Raw genomic sequence first — 20,216 nt, forward strand, 5'->3', positions numbered from 1 at the left:
AATTGAAGGATGTGTTTGTTATATACATTGACATCATGAATGATATACAGTACTGTTCAAATGTCTTGAGCCACCCCTTATTTCTTTATATTTTACTTCTAAGGAGCCGGACTTTCTTCAGATGTTTTAAAAGGAACTTGACAAAACGTTTTCCAGACTTTCTGAAGGTTTTTCAAAGTTTTGTTTTAGACATTGGCTGCTTTTTCATTCATATTCAGTCCAGTTCTTTTTAAGCCACTTAACACTGACCTCTGTATCATTCAAGCATTAAAAAGGGACCAAACCAAGGGATAACGTTGTCTACACCACAGATGTCAACCCACTTTGATCTTATGTGGGCTGGACGAGTGAAATCCCCCTTTCTGTAAGTATACATAATTTTAACTAACCATCTAATCAATCAATACTATAAGAAAAAGAAGCACAATTCAGACAGAATGTCTGACTTTTTCCACATGATAAAAAAAATGATACTGTAGTAACGAGTCTGTCAGCTTGACTCTTTTGGCTTAAATTGGAAATGTGTAAAACATCACTTAATGACTTTGGTGTAGTATGAACAGTCATGGTCTTTATCAGTAGGAAAAACAGTAGAACTTGTAACAGTTAAGTCCTCTTTCACATTTTCCAAAATCATCTAAATTGGAGCATTTGCTGGGCCCATTCTAGCCAAGCCTTAACAGAACACTTGGCAAATAATGATTTTTAAAATGTACTCTGTACACTTTACTAGCAGTTGGTCACAAAAGCACATTTATTCTGTTCTTTAGACGAATCTACAAAAAAAACCACCAAAATTAACAGTTTTACACATAAAACTGGGACTAAAAAAACCCATTAAGAGTTATGAACCAAAAACTTGACCTATATCATGGTGTGCAGTGTGTTCTTTAAAAAAAAAAAAAGAAACAAACAAGTGTCATCTCTTTAAAAAAAAAAGATTATATATTATGTATAAAAAAATAATAATTCAAGCTCAGGTCCTCTACCAGAAGCCTGGGAGCTTCAGGGTCCTGTGCAACATCCCACAGGAGCTGCAAGATACATCTGGCCCTTTAGTGCCCTCTGCCAAAGCCTCATCAGAAATGGTGTCAGTGGAAGGGTGCCTGTAATTCTTTGGGTAACTTTCAATAATTTGCTGTACCCATCTCCACATTTCTATCAAAATATAGAGAAATGATAGGTGGATCAAGACTTGCACAGTAGTTTAGGTAACTCTGAGAAAGAATCCAACTGTAGAGCAATTTGAACAAATGATGGTTAAGGTACTTCCTGAATACCTGGTTATTAAAGTTTATTCAGCCGATTCCAGAGTTACTTCTTCATCTACTTTCAGGAAGTAAACAAATGCACACACACTCTTAGTGCAACACAAAACAGAATAAAATGAAGACAAAGCTTTTGAAAATGTGTACTTTTAATTTCAGTTCCCTTGGGGTGGGGTAGGACTGTTCAGGTGTGAGTGAGGAATGAAGGCAAAATATCACATCAATCCATGACACCACTTCATTTATCATCATAAATATTTTGTCTGCAATCATCCATACAGTACAATACACCAGCTCAGCCTAGAAAACATTGATTGTACACAAATAAAACATCTCATTTTATAAATCTTGATCTTTCTCGACAACAATCTAGAGGACTAGCGAGGCTGCTAGTAAAAGTTACTTCAAATGTTTTCCACTTTTCACACAGTTGGTGTTTTTTCCCCAAACTTAGGGGAGGATTTACCACAGTGAAACAAAACCAAATCCTATTGCCATTCAGTCTGGTGTAAGGGTTAGGAATATCAAAAGGACAGCTTTTGGAAAAGAGGAGTCACATCTTGTTAATATTGCTTCGTGATGGTCAAACAGACCAGCAGCTGGCCAGTGAAACTGCAGTTTTAGCCACGAGAAAGGCCAGGGTCATGCTGAACGACTTCTTTAGCCAAAACTCATAAAATTCAGGGGGGAATAAAAAACAAAAAAAAACAGAAGCCAAACAAACTTTAGAATTTCACCATTTGCTTTTCTAAGCTGTCTTTACGAGTACACATTTAAAGTGAAATGTTGTGGATTTTGCTTTAGTCGTTTCCAAAATTGAAATCAACAGACGTAGTCCATGCGAGCTAGCGCGCAGAAGGCAAAGAGCACAACATCAGTGAGAGCGCACATATCTGCACCTATACTTTGCTGTCTGTCATGCAAATGCAGGGACAAGAAGCTAGAGAAGTCACCCATTAACTGATGGAGGTTTCGTGGAGCACTCCCATCTGTCACTAGAGGCTACCATGAGTTAAATGCAGCATGGTTAAACATTCACTACATTAGGTTCTCCCTTCAAGTTGACAGAGGTTTGCCACGTCACTTTCTAAATTTAGAGGTTGTTTTGAGTAGCTCAATTACAGATTTGGTTTGGTAAAGGAATTCATTTCAGCATGTCGTCTGCAAAATGTCTTAAACTGGATAATTTTGTGTACAACACGTTGAATTCAAAATATAATAAACGTGATACAGTGATGATTAAAAGTTCAACATGTGCTATATTTTAATTGTCAACGACTGATGATTGTTTACTACTATAACAATGTTTACATTAAGAAAACACAGATGGATCATTAGTGTTATTACATCCAAACCCAACCACTAATCACAAGAGGTTTAAATATTAGTATGAGTTATATCAGACAGCTACAGTAATCTTCAGTATGAAGAAAGGTAACTATAGACGAATGTGTTCTGCTTCAGGAGGACTGAATGATATGACCCAATAACATGCCCTTGTTAACGTTAAAAAGATAAAATAAAAAACAAAAATGCACATATTAATGTACCATGTGCAAATGTAAAAGAGAATGAAATTTATTATTTCCGGTTAAGTGAATCCAGTCAAGTTTGCTTGAAATACCCATCTCTCACAGGGATGCTCCAGGCTTAACCAATGTAAACATATTAAGTCCTGTCATTCAACAAACAGGCCTCTCTCTTCTCTTTGGGAAAATAAAATAAAATTAGTAAAGACTTGAACCAGTATGACTTTGGAAAGCTGTGGAATCGTCAACGATTGTTGCATATAAGATTCAAAGTCAAAGGATTTTCATGTTATGAGTAAAAATTACAGACCGAGCACTGCGGTGCTTGTAATCCAGAAGACCAGCACATATTGTCCCAAACAGCAGACCTTCCTTCACTTTAAACACGAGACATACAGTACAGCTGAACAGATGGAAAATAATTAAGAAAAAAAAGGAGATCAGATGCCAAATTAACCAAATGGCTAAACACAACATTGTGTGTTTTTTTTTTTAATGTGCTACAAACAATCACGTATGTATTTGAAAAATAAAACAGTACTTAAATTTGAAATGTACATTGATTTGATAGTTTGAAGATTCCAGTGAACAGTGTAAAAACCCTTTCATGTGTGGATGGAAATCCTTTTTTATGAACTTGTCTTTCTTCCTTCAGGCCATGCTTTCTTTTAACTGATCAGCTCATATATAAGGAGGCACACTAGGAGAGAGATAAGGTCTGGGAGTTTTGAAGTGATGTTTACTGATATCTCAGTGTGTGTGTGTGTGTGTGTGTGTGTGTGTGTGTGTGTGTGTGTGTCTGGTTTAAGTTAAGAACTGGGAGCACTTGAGGAATACAATGATGGCCATAAACATGACTAACAAGTTCACACAGCAAAAGAGTGTTGAGATAGATTGGGATTGAGTCAAGTATAAGAGAGGGAAGGGAACGGTTAAAGGATTTTCAGGGAACAAAGCACAAAGAGAGGTTAAAGTGAAAAAAAGGAAATTGGGAAAAGAGGCACTAAAAGCCCTCTGACTCTTCATGAAACTGGCCACTTGGTTTCCTGCTGCACTTAGCTCATTCACGACTAATACCCTGTTATTCATCCGTCCAAATATCCTGCCATGCATTCATCTTGAATCTTCATCCAACCAGTTATTTCTTTGTTTCTCTCTGTAGTGGTCCTCTGTTAAATTGGGGGTTTCAACAGGTAACAGGTGGAGTTGTTGGCTGAGAAGGAAGCTACAGGAGGTCCAGCGAGGGCCTCTCATTGCTCTTCTAACCAGGAGGGCTTGTCAGCCCCTGGGGGCTTCAACTTTACATTGAACTGCTTCAGCGTTTGCTCAAGCTGCTGCTGGTTGCCAGCAAAGTATGCTGATATGGCATTATGGAAGAGAAGGAGCTGCTTATGCATCACCTTCACCTGAAAGACACCAGAGAGTTAGGGATTTAGTCTGTGCACATCATGAATGACAGAACTTAAATTAAACCTGGATAAAGATGTTTTTTTCGTTCATGATGACGTAATTATGCTTCTAACCTTATTCTCCTCCAGAAACTTGAGCTTAATGGCAACATCTGAGCGAAGACGTTCGTACTTGTCCTTTTGGACTTGGTACTGTTGCTGAGCAGCTTCTATACGGGCCATGGCTACAGCATCTCTTGGACCCATACTCAGTTCCTCAAGGTCTGACCGGTAGGCATCATACTCTAGTCTAAAAGTACACAAAAGGAGAGGAGATGATACAGTGCAACAATCTTGACAAAATAATGCTTTGTTTTAAAATTTCATCATAAATAAAATTAAAATAGAAGTTTTTAGCGAGGTCCTTGGAGATAAAGGATCAAACAAAATAACAGTTTCTCTTTCAGAGCTACAAATCAAAAAAGTTATTTCTCTCATCTGTCAGTTTCATATATAATATGCCAACTCTGCCCCTTAGCTGGTCATTCAGAAATATTTCCTAATGATTCGAATGATCTATTGACTCGAAGGTCTAACTGTTGGTCTGGTCACAGCTAATGGGCGATTTTGACACAACCATTAAATTAAGAGTTGCTGAGGGATGAGGTTTATTCAACCAGCCAACATGCAGTTTGCATCCAATCTTGCTTAAACCAACTGTGTATTTCTTCACATTAATAAATGTAATAATTTATCTAGTTGAAAATATTACTGTTTACATTATATATTAAATAAAAGTTTAGATATTTTATATTAAACTATTTTAACAGATCATATTGGCCACTGGAGGGCAGTAGAAGCACACCGAATGCATCATTACTGACATTATTGCCATCTTTTAAGTGGATATAGTAAATTTGTTAGCAAGCAGCTTCAGATTTACGCAAAGAGCAGGTATGAAACACAGTTATCCATTTAGAATAATGCTAAGGCCCCTGATTTAATTATGTACTCCATGTACTAACCTTGCATTTTCATACATCTTGATAGTCATCAGGGTGTCCTCCATGGTCTTGTTGACTAACGTATTGATGCTGGACACAAAGAAGTTAATGGCACCAAGTAAAGTCTCTCCGTTCTTACACAGCAACTTCTGAGTCTCTGCATTGTAACCGAATTCATCCTGTAAGCAACAAAAAAAAAAGTTTTTAAATGGCTAAAATAAACCTAATAATCATACTGGCATCAGTGTGGCTCACCAACAAAGCCACAAACAGTTAAAATACAAAGTGACATCTCACCCGAAGCTCGGGAGATTTCTGACTGAGGTCAGCAAAAGTGTCGCCAAGCGCATGCTGTGTCTGCACCATGTTGTAGAAATGGTTGGTCAGAGCTCTGGCCAGTCGTAGCACATTCTCGTATTTCCGTTTAGTGTCTCTCAGCACCTCAATCTGAGCCTCCAGCTCCAGGTCCACAGTCCGGGAACCCCGACCGAAACGCTCTGAGATCATTTGCTTTGTACACTATGACACGGTGGGAAGGAACAAAGAGACATGAGTTACACAAAAATAAATGTAAATTTGAAAAATTACCATTTTACAATAACGCTATTCGCTAATCACAGTTTTACTCAGTCAATATAACAAAATCTCAGATACCTTGTAAGTATTCAGACCCCATTTCTTCACTGTTTCTAGCTTTTCCACAGCCACACCGCGGGTCGTTTCCTCTGCCGTCATTGATGAGCTGCTGCTGCTGTGGTGCATGTTGGAACCTGAGGTGGAACACCCAGATATAGTAACACAAACACATGAACACAAGCAAAACCTTCTTGGACAGCAAAATTACCCCATACAAAATCAGATGAAACTGGATTTTTTTAACCACTGAAAGTGTCCAGGATCTAAGAAAGTTTAGACTGAGGATTGTTTAACATCTGTTATTCTGTAAGCCACGGCCAACCCTTAAACATAAATCAGAGAGCGTTAATGAGTGACTACAGAGCAGGAAAATACTAAAACTAAACTGAATAGAAATACTGGCAGAACAGAAAAACAAGATTTTTTTGGAAGACACCAAATCCTTTTTATGAAGCTGATTAAAGAAATACTGCAATATTCACACTGTTATATTGGCAATCTAATTAATCAACGTAGAGGCTGCGAACATCATTTTCCCCTCCTCAGTACCTTGATTGGACAGATGGCAGGACGGCTACTTTGCCTGGCCTTCATACGCAGCTCTATGACGTTAAATGGGTGTTTGGACGACAGAATGATTTTCAGTGAGCATTCATTATGGTAAGGAGTGGGAGTGGAATTTACATGTTTTTACTAATTAAGGGAATATTTTGGGTAATTTGATATTTATGTTTTAAACAGTCGTTAACAGTTGAAAAATGTCAAAAGTAGAATAATAACGAGGTACGAGGAAGATGTGGGAAAATGCAGGGAGATGCAAACAAGACCACAAGATAAACAAAGGGAGAAAGGGATAAGAATCATGCATGTAGGAGGGAATTGCAAAAAGAAGGTGGAGCACAAAAATAGAAAAGTACAAAGATGAAAAGGCAACATTAAGTACATGACAGTCAGTGAACAATGCAGAGAAATGAGCAATGATCACCAGAGTTTGAATTGCAGTCACACTAACTGCTAGGATGCTGTGTGTGGAGCAGACTGGTTAAAGCTTTTACTAAATAACAGCAGATGGGAAAAACTAACAATGTAAAATGTAAAAAGCTCAAGCCAAGGGACCTCACTCTCGGGGCAGTATTTACTTTCATGGGAATAGGGTTGTAGTTTGTGTATATTCATTTTGTTTTCTTTGGTCTTTTAAAACATACTTTAAGATGTTCATAGTACAGTAAGATTCATATTAGTGTAGCATGACAAATGTTTGCATGGATTACACACATCAGTATAATTTCCTAAACATTCCCAATATAAACAGATTAGGATAACGCATTTTAAGAAAGTTTTACCTTATTTGACCTTAGAGAAGAGGTCAGAAGTCTATAGTACCGTGACACTTACAATCCCCATATATCATTCACTATATGTTTAAAGGCAAATAATGGAAGTAAGAAAAATAATTTTAATACGTATTATTATATTATTATCACTTCAGATCAATCTTTTGACCTTGAAGGAAAGGTCAGAGGTCAAATGTGACATGATACTTAGTGTTGACAATACACAAGATACTTGTAAGAATAATAGTTTCTAAATTATAACTTGTTTTGATCAATAAATTATTAAGACGACCTTGTAGACCTTGATGGATGCAAGTCAAATTTTATTGTATTATTAACACGACCCCCTCTACACCCACGCAGAGTTTTATCAGAATTCATTTAAAACTTTTCAAGCTACTTGGACAAAGAATGGCACACACACTACAAAAAAAAAACAACCTCCTTGAGTGAGTTAATAAGCATGAAGATGGATTTGGTTCAGTGGGTGCACACCCACACCTTACAAGAGAAACCAACCCAAAACCTACAAATGAGAAAGAAATACTGTTATAGAAAAAGCCACAAGGTGTCTACAAAAAGAGCAGCAGGCAGATGTAAGTGCAATGCCCTTGTTTCCACTGAAAAAGAGGAAAAACTGGTGAAAAAGGGCAGACAAGTCAATTCCCAGTCACCTAAAAAAAAGGAAGAAAAGGACACTCTACACAGAGCATATTTCCAAAATGAGCTATCAAAATGCACTTTTAATGCACTTGAGATCTTCTTTAATCACCTTACTTTACCCTAACTAACCTTGTCAATGGCATTTACAGATGTAACTGTAAAAACAATGCGAAATGTAAAAAAGAAATAGTATTTTGGAAATAAGCTCTCTATTATTAACAACAATAAGGTTAAGGCACCTAATCCTGTAACTGGGATCCTTTTGTTAAACTCAGCATTGTAGTGCACAGCAGGGCCTGTGAGAGAGGGAGGGATAAAGAATTATTTTATTAAATAAAGTTTTAACTATTTCCATCTAAAACTTTCTTTATATGCACCATCATTTGAAACAACAACAACCTCTGCTCCTCTTATTGCAAAACAAATTCTTAAAAATCTTTTTAAGGTTGATGAAAGGACAGATAAGCCAGCTTCAGTAATATCTATGATCACCATTATCAGATACATAAAAACAACATCATCATGGATTAAGTCATTTCTTTTAATGGTTCTTTAGTTGCCAAAGGAACAACAAAAAAAAAAAAAAAATACTATTTTCACAAAAGTACAAACATTGTGGCTATTGCACGGCCTTGGTGATATTTCCGTTTCAGTGTAGAGGCCCGAGTTTTCATGCTGAAGCCCTCTGCACCATCACCTTACCGCTTAAAAAACATTAATAAATCATGGACTGCTTTTCCCCCCTCCTCAGCCATATGTGATGGTAAATGACTCTTGCTATCAAGGCTACCGTTTGTTTTCAAACAGGTTTAGCTGCATTTTAAGAACATGTTTTACGATGCACAGCACTTCCAGTAGAAGCATCACCGTATGGAAAAATGTGCTTTCATAAAATCAGTATTAGAAATGCACAGCTACACCACCCAAACCCTGTTATCAGTGTTGTAGACTGCAACCAGCTCATCAGTGAATAATGACATTTACTGATGGCGGTCGCCAGTGTTTGTCATTTGGGTGCCATCAGTTGTATGCTGGTAAAATGTTATTTAACTATAATGAATCTTTCTTTGTTTTGCTGGCACAAAAAGAGGTGATACAAAGCAAAAAGACAACAGTAAGTAACAACAGGCACTACCTTTTAAAGCACAGTCAGTAGGTAATAATACATTAATTGCAGCATGATCTTGTGGGTAGTCAGAGACAGTACAGAGCCTGAAAAAAACATCACAAATGAGTAATGGGAACAAAGGGTGAAGCAGCACTACCTTTGATTGAACTGGTGGGGATAATGCCCTCTGCTGTTCCTCCATAGCCCCCAGATACAATGCTAGTCTCGTTGAGATTGGGACCTGATACCATCACCTGCTGCAGGTCCTGCAAAATGTAATGTTAACAAAAAAAAAAGAAAAAAGAAAAAGGATGGGCGGGATAAAAAGATGGGTTGGGGAAGGAATATACAGAAAGGAGATTGTGACTTGAGAGCCAAATTAAGATAACATAGGCTAAAGCCTCAGTCAAAAGGTTATCCACTGACAGTGAGACAAACACCACGTGAGGAATGTTAGGAAGCAAAATGGAAAAACTGTATGAAAGTGTTAAAAAAAAAAAAAAAAAACAGAAAACACATGACTAACATGTCCGTCAATAATTAATCCAAGTGATCTGAATCTCCTGCAAACTTGAACTTCTATACACAGCTGTAATAAACTCAGAGTTTAATCCAGACAGTGATTTCAGTGATCTATGGAAAAGCACAAATAAGTAATTTTCTACTTATAATCGCCATCAGAGGCTTCTTTGAAGTTTTGGCTCAGGAACAGAGTTGGATTATGAGCCACTCTCTCCCTCGGGTTTTGTTTAAGCTGCGGTTCTCTTTTGTTTGACTTCCTGCTGAAGTATCAGCAATTTAAAAAATATGTAGGATTATAAGGAAGGAAAATCGAGAAAAAAAGGAGCCTAAGAACTTAAAAAAAGACTGAAAATGTGTTCATGTCTGCAGGAAAGCCTCTTTTTCATACATCAAGTAATTTAACTATGAGTTAAATCATCTAAAAACTTAAAGGATGTAACAATTGGACATCTGATAAGTTGCTAAACATTTGCCTCATTTAGTTTAGATAAACAGAGTTACTTAATGGAAGTCTGTTTTTTCTGTTATTTCTGACGATTTAAAAAAAAAAAAAACAAAACAAAACAAAAAAAAAAAAAGAACAAAGGAGCCCACATTTTCAAATGCTCATGCTTAGACTACACAGTATGTGATAAGGAAATTACAGAATAACGCCCTGCAAGGGAAATGGCTATTTCCGCTTTGTAAACAAACACATAACATATGCGATACAACCTTAGAGTCAGAAAAAAAAATTACAACTGCTTTGATTTGACCCATCTTTAATGTCCTGAAAGCTTTGCTTCAGGGCATTATCTGGTTTTTAAGACTCATCTTGTAGTCAGACCTGCAGAATTAAATATTTCTTTTTTTTTGTAATAAACACCGACTTACACATCAAAACAAGTAAAGCAAAATCACATCAACAACACAGCATTAGTATGACAATAAAGACCATTAGTATAAAACAGAACAATCTTGTTTTGTTAACCATCACCCACTAAAAATTTAGGCATCTCACACACTCACACACACACACTCTATCTGGGCTACCTTAGGCAACCGAAAACGACACACACTAGACATCTTTGCATCTAATAATCAAATGGAGCATAACATCTCAAATTGACGGATATCCCACGAAACATGTCAGTCATTGGAGACTCTTTCTAGCTACAGTTAGTAGGAGTAAGTTTACCAGGCAAGCTGCACAGTGGTTTGAATTAAAGATCAAATATCTGACATTTTGTGAAACAAACCAGTGCAGCGATGCAAGGCAATTTAATTCCCCTTGAAGTCAAACCACTGAGCAGTACTACACACCATACTACAACATACACGCAAATGCACAAATGGCCTGCTCACCCTGGTGCCTCTGGAGCTCCCTACCTTCTCATCTAAGCTCCACTGCAGCTTTGCAGCCTGCACAGAGATGGAGGAGGGGGAGTGGGGGTGGGGGGGTTGGGTTGACAAACACAACAAGAACAACAACAGAAAAAGAAACAAACAGAAAAGGAGACAAAAGGGAAAAAATCCATGACTGAAATATGAAACAAGATAGGAGGATGCAAACGAAATCTCAGAAAAACCATTGCAATGTCCACAGACAGCAGTGATGCAGGATGGAGAGCAGTGATGACTTATATCACAGCTTGTCAGGTTGCATCATTAGACTAGATTATGTGATAATTTCAAGAGTCTAGTCTACATGGTGAACATGTTTGCATTCGATCTCCAATGTGATGCCATAGGTGCTTATAATATTAACTGTCACTGTCTGGAAAAAAGAAAATACAGACTCTAACACAACACTGTAAAAATTAAGCTATTCATACAAGACGTGGACATTAAAAGTGACAACATTAAGAAGGGAGGGGAAAAATATTAAAAGGGACTGAATGTAGACACAAAAATAAATCCATACAAGCAAAGTTTTAGTGCCCCAACTCCAGATTTCACAACTCTGACAAGTGGAAAAAAATTCCCCAACAATACTTTAACTGAAACAAACGTGCCAAAATAATGTTTTACCTTCAAGCCAAACAGAGTTCAATATAATAATAGTTGCCAGTCTAGACCATCCCGCAAAGGCCGACCAATTGGTTTAGCCAACCTGTGTTAGTAGTTCATAAAACCTCTTATCTTTAATAATAATAATAATAATAATAATAATAATAATAATAATGGATACTTTATTGATCCCCATGGGGGAATTACTTGTTTTTCTCTGCATTTGACCCATTCACTCAGTGAAGCAGTGGGCAGCCCACTAAGCAGGCGCCCGGGGAGCAGTGTGTAGGGACGGTACCTTGCTTATGCTAATAAGCATAACAGTGATCAGTGGCCACATAGCCTCAACCGTCTAGTCAAGGCAATGTCCCGTTTTCTATGGAAACATCTGCTTTACCTCTGGCCCAAACTGGAAAAAGATGCCAGGCGGGTAAAGAGCACCTGTAGCTCCACGTGGCTGCTTGAATTAGCAGGACTTCCTATATTCTGAACACCATTTAAAAACTGAACACAATTTGAATTTGACTTGACAGGTAAAGTCAACATTTTCTTGTTTTTCTACTGTTCTAAACAAAATTTTTAATGGCTTAAAAAAACAAAACAAAAAAAAAACAAAAAAAACAACATACAATTAAATACAAAGACCTTTAAAAAAAAAAAGGGGGGGGGCATTATATCTACGCAAATACATTTTAACCAAAAGTCTATGCTTTATCATCATTCAGTCATTGTAACTCTTCCTTACAGCTCTGCCTTGTGTTATGACATCTGTTTAATGTGGGAGAAAGCTGACGCAAACGCCGATCCCTCCCTCGACACTTTGTTTGTACAGGTTCAATTCCTTTGCAGCCAAACTACCACAAGTCAAGCCAAAGCATGAAAAGATATAACTTTACAACTACCCACGGGATATTTATATAAATAAAGATTTATTTGCACAAGTAACCACCTGTGAGAAACTGTGTATGATGGTACAAGCATCTTAAAATGCTGTTATCTGAAGAGACACCAGAGAGCCTTTGCTGCCAAGACGTTGTTGGCAGTCAGTGATGTCTCTGTCACGTCAAGCTGCCAGTCACCATCCTTTTTCTGTCATGCACATGATGTTGCAACATCTGAAACTGGACCTGCTTTTTCTTTACCTGCCAGTCTTCATCCCATGTGAGAAATAACAGACTTGTGCCGCTTTAAATCAAGTGCTGCGCAGCAGATATCAATCTGATTTCACAGGGCTTTCAACCAAGGACAAAGCATCGCCAGTTTCAGATTAATTGCAGAGTTGCTATGACAACTGGTTAATATCCAATACAAAACAGTGCAGCCGAACACTTCTCATACATAAACATATTAAACTGAGGTAGTCACACCAAATGGTTGAACACACGCAACACACTGTAAGCTTTCCGAGAAGGAAGGTTGTTCTTTTACTACGTGTGAGCTGAGCACATAGTTTGGTAAGCAAATACCCTAATGCAGTTCCCTGCCAGTGTTTCCGGCAGGATCTTCAGTCTGTTTGCCCAACAAGGTGTGCCTTGAGATGGAAGACAGCTAACAAACTGTTCCCAATATCTCTCAGAGAATCCACTACTACTTTACTTAATCCAAATCTCATATTGTCTTGTCCATTTAAAGTGTTTTCCCCTCCCCCATTCTGAAGCCGTTCTCACCTGGGGAAAAATGTGTGAGAATCCAACACTTGAGATCAATATAGACATATATTGCATCAGAGATTGATTGATTGATATATATTTATATATATCCCTTTATATGTTAGTGGGAACAGCTGTTCTCAGGGAAACAGCTGGTCTCCAACACCTGATTTCCCCATGGAAGCTCTTTCCACAGTTCTTGGTATGCAAGCTACATAACACAAGGCTTTGTGATATTGTGTAGTTGGCAACGCGTCAAACAACAGATAAACCTGTGCAGAAAACTAACTTCATTTAAAATTACTGTAAGATCTGGATCCTGCCTGTGAGTGACCATTCAGTGAATTAAGTCAAATAAAGGAAAAAGGTAAATAAACAGTAGGTCACTAGTTCGTATACTAAAGCACTCAAGGCTCACAGTTGTTAATAATAACATTATCTAAACTGTACTGTCCATACAGCTTGTACTTATTCACACTTTGCTGTGAATGGTGTGAAAGGAACAAGCATACCAGGCTAATCTTGTAGCAGCTAAGAAAAACATCCACTATGTCAAATTCAAACTTCAAACTCAAAAAAGTACCCATTTTTAATATTACTGAGCCAACCACCATTAACAACACATAATCAAACCTGATGTAATCAAAAGGCTAAAGTATCTAGGTTCAATTTTCCCTACAGGCTCTAATTTGAAAGATACACCACTGGCTGAAACATCGATGCTTTTCCTTTGTTTCATTCTTTTGGATAAAAATTGAAGCACAAAATAATGTGAGCGCCTGGCAAAAGACAGAAAGTCCTTTTAGATTTATAATACACCATAAACTGTTTACAAAGAAATACAAACACAAAAAAAGATAATTAATGTATTCTTTACAACAAATAAAAAGATAAACAGCTCCGTTTCATGCGTACTCTGTTGGCAGCTATCTGACTTGAAAATACAAATTAGGTTTTGCTGACAGTTTGTTGTTTCACAAAAAGCCAAAAAGGGGTTTTCTACAAGTGTTACACACAAGAGACTGAACTGATACGGCAGCCCGACCTACCTGTTCAAGGCTGTCGTCTTCTGTTAGTGTCCCTGTGTCACCGTTACTGTTGATAGGAATCTCCATTGTGGCAGCTTTATTCATAATGCTGTCTGTCATAATGCACTACACCTGTGAGAGAGAGAAAGAGAGAGCGAGACAAAGTGTGTAAACTAAAAACTACCAGGTGTAAATAAATTAAAAGTGGCAGAGATAGAAAAACTGTGCCACTTTGAAGGGAAGAGACCAAAAGAGCTTAGTCTAAACAGCCCAACCATTAAGCAGATGGGATTATAATTACCACAAACAAGTGAGGAGGTGGTTTTCAAAGAGCAAGGCTACCGCTCAGCATAAAAACAACACACCTATGAAAGACTACTACACACAGATGCAGACAGTACAATGAGCCGCTTTGGTTAAGTGGCCACTCTGTTCTAAAGCACAATTGCACGACTGTGTGACCAGCATCCACTCCCTAAAAACCCAAAGTGAAGGGAAACAGCAAAATGTTTACATCACAACGCTCCAGTCATTTTAATGGCTCAAACTGATGCAGCCTGCCACACATTCATTTAAAACCCAAAAAGATAAACACGCAGTAATATGGACATCATATTTGACAGTAATAATAAATTCACTAATGAGGGCCACAGTTCAGTTTAATGCACAAAGCTAAATGCTAAAGCTAATGCCTATAATAATGACATTTTTCCACAAAAACTTTTCCAGATATAACCTGATGGAGCTGTATTGGCAAACACATGTGCCCAAATCAGTCAAGCAGGGTATTCAATTGTCTTTAACCTGTTTAATAGGCTAATCTGACTGAGACCATATAAGAACAAAGCAGGTAATTGTCCAAACAATACACAGTGAGTGAGCTGGTGTCACATGTCCACCTTCAGGCATGCTATACCCAGGCACCACATGTAGCCAAAACCAAATTCAAGTAGCATCTGATACACCAAATTTCTTACTGTTTGCTACATGTGTGCAACTTTGGACAATGCCCAGACCTAATTCTCCCAGCACTTTCAGAGGTTTACCTGTGAAGTCAGCGATTGAGTTCATATTAGACAGTGAAAATGGAAATCAAACTTGTATCAGTAGGGCTTTTTTCAGACACTACATAAGCAAAAGGTTTGAGAAACACAGCCTCACTGAATTCAAATTCTTTCCATCTAGTTGCTAAGGCGTATAAAAATCAAGCTATGCAGACTGCCTTTACAAATATTAGTGAAACAATAGGCCACTCTAAAAAGTTCACTGAATTTAAGTATGGTACTGTAATAGTATAACACTGTTAAAGCCAGTTTTATTATTACTGCAAAGTGGAAGTATTTGAGAGCCACATCAATTCATCCAAAAAGTGGTATTCCATGGAAAGTTAGAGAGCATGGTTGGCGAGTGCTGAGGCGCTGAGAATGTAAACGTCACCAACACTCTCCCGACTCAACAACTGCACAGTTTCAAACCTCCACTGACATTAACATCAGCACAAAGAAACTGTATAAAAGGGGCTTAATGGCATTAGGTTTCCATGACCGAACAGCTCCTCTGGGTGTAGTATAAAATACAAAAATACATACAAAAACTGCATTTTGGAAGCCTTTTTCAAAAACACTGTTTCTACAATGTACACTGACGAGATAATTAGAATTCCCCCCAACAAAACAAAAAAAAAAAACTTGCTCTAATGTTGATAAATTTCTGAAGACAAGAAAAAAAGGCAGGTTGATAATTATGGATGTGTGGGTGATTTGTGGTATATATTGTTAATTCTGAATGTGAAAAGATCTTAGAACTGGAGTTTCGAAGCCAATTACTCCATTTAACACATGACCCCACTTGGTATACAAAGCTGAGTCCCTCACCTAGTTTCCAATGCCACTGTAATATATTCTTCTTATTATGACAGCATTTGAATGTGACAAACTTGAGAGCAGAAGAGTGTGCGCAAGGCTTTTGAGGCGGCTCAGTCCCTGGCTTTGGGGAACTAAAGTAACTTTTAAGAGAGTCTAGCAGGTAACAAATGAATGCACTGATGAAGCAGAGCTTCACTGTCTAACCCAAGTTAATGAAAAGGTCATAAGAAATATCAGTAACTTCGCTACAAATTCTGTGATCAATTTGTGTTACTTTGGTAACTTAAACAGTCTTTGAGTCCTTGTGAACTATGCTATTAACTAGCAGACTAAAATTCAGCTGCTGTATGTTGCAGGGTTTTGGTAGATCCTTCCTGGTATTAATGTCCTATTGTTTGAAGGCAGGTATAGTACACGTAGTCCATGTTTACATTAGCTAAAGCCTCTCCTGAGGAGCTTTTCCATTTGTGAATGCACACTTGGCCATGCCATCTCTGTTGACTTACGACATTACAATAGATGTAGAAAACGTGTTTCTCTTGTTCAACAGCACCCATGGCAATAAAGACAGCTTACTGCAACTGTAATGTGGGTCGGATAGTTTAACAATTCTTCAGTTACTGTTCAGTAGGTTTTGTCTCTCAATCAAGTGAACTAGACAGGCTAAATAAATACCAAACGGCACATTATTTCATATATTCGTCTCATTAATTATTCGTAATTAGCAGCTTCGAAAATAGCATCAGAGGCAAACGCTATTAATAAACACTGACGTACAATAAGTCGACGGATGCAAGTAACTTTAAATCAATGGCAAATTTAAGAGTTCGTAATGCTTAAAAAAATATTAAGGCAAATACTGCAGAACAGGCTGGAGCTGTACTGAAACCCGGATGCAGTAGTAAATACGAGCCTAACAGGTGCGCCAGCACAGGTGTACAGTTTTCTCAGGTAACACTATATTCAGGTCGCCGGTGAGTTCGGGCGAACAACGCAGTGATGGAGGGCCCATTTGACAAAAATCTGCTGAACTAAGGCAGAAATGCATTTTTGTGCGAAAAGAAGGCCCGCTTCCAGTTCACATATGCAGCTGTTGAGAAAAAGCTGGAGAAATGGTAAACAAATCTGCAAGCTCAACGTGCAAAGCCTGGTTCAGAGACGCAGAAATTAAAATAAATTAATAAATAAATAAACAATATATGACAGAACGCAGACAGAAAGGCAATGTGGCAGTTCTCAAACAGCTTGACTTACGGTCTGCTTGGTCCCGTCGTAAAAACAGAGCTGCTCGGAAAGCTAACGCGTAAGCTAATAGCAGGCTAGCGGCAGTGCATCCCAGCTCACGCGCGGCTCGGAGGAGGCTGCTGTGTCCGTGGGCAACGACACAATACTCTTCTTTAAGGATGTTTCAGTGACATTGCGAGAAAAGTCTGGTTCTTACTGCTCTTGTCTTTGAGCTTTTTTCCCCCAATATCTTCTGTTTAATGAAGCCAGAGGGGGAACGCTTTACGGATCTGACGACACCGTGGATTTCATTTCGCAGACGCACTGCGAGCCAAAGATCGTCTACAAACAGGCGGGTCACTCGTTACAAATGGCGCTTTCCCGGCTTACTGCCACAATAAAATTATTATAATACATTTAAAACATGTATATATGTTTCTAAATAATTATATAAATACCTGCTTTTTTTATATGAAAACATCATATACACGAAATGAGTTGCCTTCACATATTTGTTTCATGTACTGAGAAATAAATGTTACAACTGAAAGCGCACTAATTAACAAATGACTACAAAGTATGATAATTAATTACTTTGGTTGATCATGAGTGTCCATTAGTTTAAAACTGAGTTGATAAACTGATTTTTTTTTTTTTTTTTTTTAAAGAAAGAAAAATGAAAACGCCACTGGATAAGTCATACTCTGAATCCTACAGGAAATTCGAACTGAGTGAGACTTCTTAGTTTTTTGTGTCTTCGCCCTCGATACGGCCCATCTTTGGGAGCATCTTGACAGGGCGTACGTGAACGTGTCAGAAAACTCTTGGTTGCTGAACATTAAACTCATGTAGGTGTTTGTTCAGTGACCTCATAGATGTTTGTTCTTTTAACTGCCCCAAGAAAAGCGTATGACCCCTGTGAATGGAAATGTGGGGCAGGTTTCTTTAGTCTAAGAAACCCTGCCCCGCTGTGGCTGCAATGCAGTAATGTACAAAAGTCTTGACTCTCCCCTCATTTCTTTGTATTTTCAATGAACCAGACTTTCTTGCATTTTATAAGTGATCTTGAGCGGTAGTTCTCCAGCTTTTCTGCAGGTCTTTCAAAGTTTTTCTATGGACATTGGCTGCTTTTTCATTTATTTTCAGTCCAGTCCTTTTACCTGAACATTTTTGCACCATCCAGGTGATTTACAAAAAGCTATTACCGGTACCTGAAAATATGGCATGTCTTGGCATAATGTCCTTAAAAATTGAGAAAACTGGACAATTGGCAGACTAGAGAAGAAGTGACGGGACTAAAAACCTAAATAAAATGTACAGTAAATGAACAGTATCAGAAAGTCACACCCTTAAAAATTATGAGAGGAAAGAGGACCTGAAACAGAACCTGGGGGATGCATCTGGCCCATCAGTTGAGCCATCTAAAGTTTGTTGAAGTCTCATCAATGGAAGGGTGGGTGTCAGGAAGCTATTCTTAAGGAAGAGAAAAGACATGTCTGTCAAATTGTATATGAATTGGACAGCCACTAATGTAAGACAGCAGTTTTTACAGCCATCTGACTATGGAGGCTGTGACATGGTTTAGGGCTGCATTTGATCCTGTAGTATTGGAGATCTTGTCAAAACTGAAGAATTATGAATGCAGAAAGTGTCGTCAGGTTTTGCTCTACCATGCAATACCATATTAAAGCATCTGATTGTCAACAGCTTCATTTTTCAGTATGACAATGATCCCAAACACACTGACAATCAGTCGTGTATTAGGCTCCCCAGAGCCAAGACCTCTTAATGTCGAAGCAGTGTGAAATAATGTTGACAGAGAACAGAATGAAATGCAACCAACATCCAAATAAGAGCTTTGAATGTCCTTCAAAAAACCTGGTTAACTATTCATGAAGACTACTAATAGAAACGACAAGAAAGCTTGGCTAAGAGAGTTCAGGCTGTGCTGAGGAATAAAGGTGGTCATGCCAGCATTTGACTTTCAAGTTTGTTAGAATTGTTCCGCCTCTGTTTTTCCCCTTGTGTAATCATGCATGAAATACTCTACATGTTTCGATAAATTGCTGCATTCTCATCTTTCTAGGAAGATATAAAGACTTGAAGGGTAGCTCAAGACTTTTGCACAACACTTTACTCAATTGTAAAATGAAAAAGGGTTTTCCACACTACAGTCAGTTTAATGGAAATATGCAAAAACAACAACAACATGTTCTACACACTTTAGCATACATCATTATTACTGTACACTGACATTATAGCTTATAAGTGATTTTTAAAGAAGCCAGAGTCCAGAAAGATTTAAACCCGGGTCCTTCTTACTATAAGACAACAGTGCTAGCCACCGCTTCAAAAATTGGGTTATTTTACACAGGATCACAGCTGTTTTGGAGATGGGTTATCTGTGGTTTCTTTCATTGGTCTTTAATTTCACAGATCTTTATAATAATAATAATAATAATGGATTGCATTTATATAGCGCTTTTCGAGACCCTCAGAGCGCTTTTTACAATGCCACTATTCATTCACTCTCACATTCACACACTGGTGGAGGCAGCTACAGTTGTAGCCACAGCTGCCCTGGGGTAGGTTGACAGAGGCGAGGCTGCCATATCGTGCCATCGGCCCCTCTGGCCATCACCACTAGGCGGTAGGTGAAGTGTCTTGCCCAAGGACACAACGACCGAGACTGTCCAAGCCAGGGCTCGAACCGGCAACCTTCCAAGACGAACTGCCAACTCTTGAGCCACGATCGCCTCGTCGACCGCTCTTTAGTGAGTTTTAGGACCATCTCATTTGTGTGGTCCTCTTCTTTGTGTTGGTTTAACGTCCAAATTTCAGCCTCTGTGTTAAGTAACAACTCTGCCCTCTGTGGGTGTGCTTTAGTATGTGATTTGAATGACGAGGAAACTCTTGTGGGCCACTGCTGTTTGTGTCTTTTCCTATTTTACAGTGTAAAATGATATATAGTACTCATAATAACAATAATCATATATTTCACAATATTGA

General features: G+C 38.2%; 1 protein-coding gene across 5 annotated transcripts; it reads right to left on the minus strand.

The window, feature by feature from the left end:
- Positions 1 to 1,399: 1,399 nt before the first annotated feature.
- Positions 1,400 to 17,529, minus strand: arfip2b (ADP-ribosylation factor interacting protein 2b). 5 transcript variants are annotated; one of them, XM_082549140.1, is made up of 10 exons: positions 17,238 to 17,529; positions 14,140 to 14,250; positions 10,821 to 10,853; positions 9,088 to 9,196; positions 8,062 to 8,118; positions 5,844 to 5,959; positions 5,487 to 5,708; positions 5,211 to 5,368; positions 4,321 to 4,495; positions 1,400 to 4,203 (listed from the first exon to the last, which is right to left on the minus strand). In XM_082549140.1, exons 2-10 carry the CDS (start codon positions 14,236 to 14,238, stop codon positions 4,048 to 4,050), a joined length of 1,125 nt encoding a protein of 374 aa, XP_082405266.1. In that variant the 5' UTR covers positions 14,239 to 14,250; positions 17,238 to 17,529; the 3' UTR covers positions 1,400 to 4,047. The 5 variants fall into 5 exon arrangements, with proteins under 5 accessions (XP_082405266.1, XP_082405265.1, XP_082405268.1 ...); XM_082549139.1 differs by having other exon boundaries at positions 10,797 to 10,853; XM_082549142.1 differs by lacking the exon at positions 10,821 to 10,853.
- Positions 17,530 to 20,216: the final 2,687 nt, after the last annotated feature.

This window comes from Aulonocara stuartgranti (assembly GCF_965226115.1).
Source record: "Aulonocara stuartgranti genome assembly, chromosome: 10".
Classification (NCBI taxonomy): Eukaryota; Metazoa; Chordata; class Actinopteri; order Cichliformes; family Cichlidae; genus Aulonocara; species Aulonocara stuartgranti.

What these genes read in the sequence shown, in the direction of transcription:
- arfip2b (XM_082549139.1), bottom strand. Translation starts at nt 14,238, where the DNA reads ATGACAGACAGCATTATGAATAAAGCTGCCACAATGGAGATTCCTATC. An exon ending in GGGGTCTGAATACTTACAAG is followed by an intron (nt 5,709 to 5,843) that starts GTATCTGAGATT and finishes ACCGTGTCATAG; the next exon opens with TGTACAAAGCAAATGATCTC. An exon ending in AAGATGTATGAAAATGCAAG is followed by an intron (nt 4,496 to 5,210) that starts GTTAGTACATGG and finishes GTGTACTTTTAG; the next exon opens with ACTAGAGTATGATGCCTACC.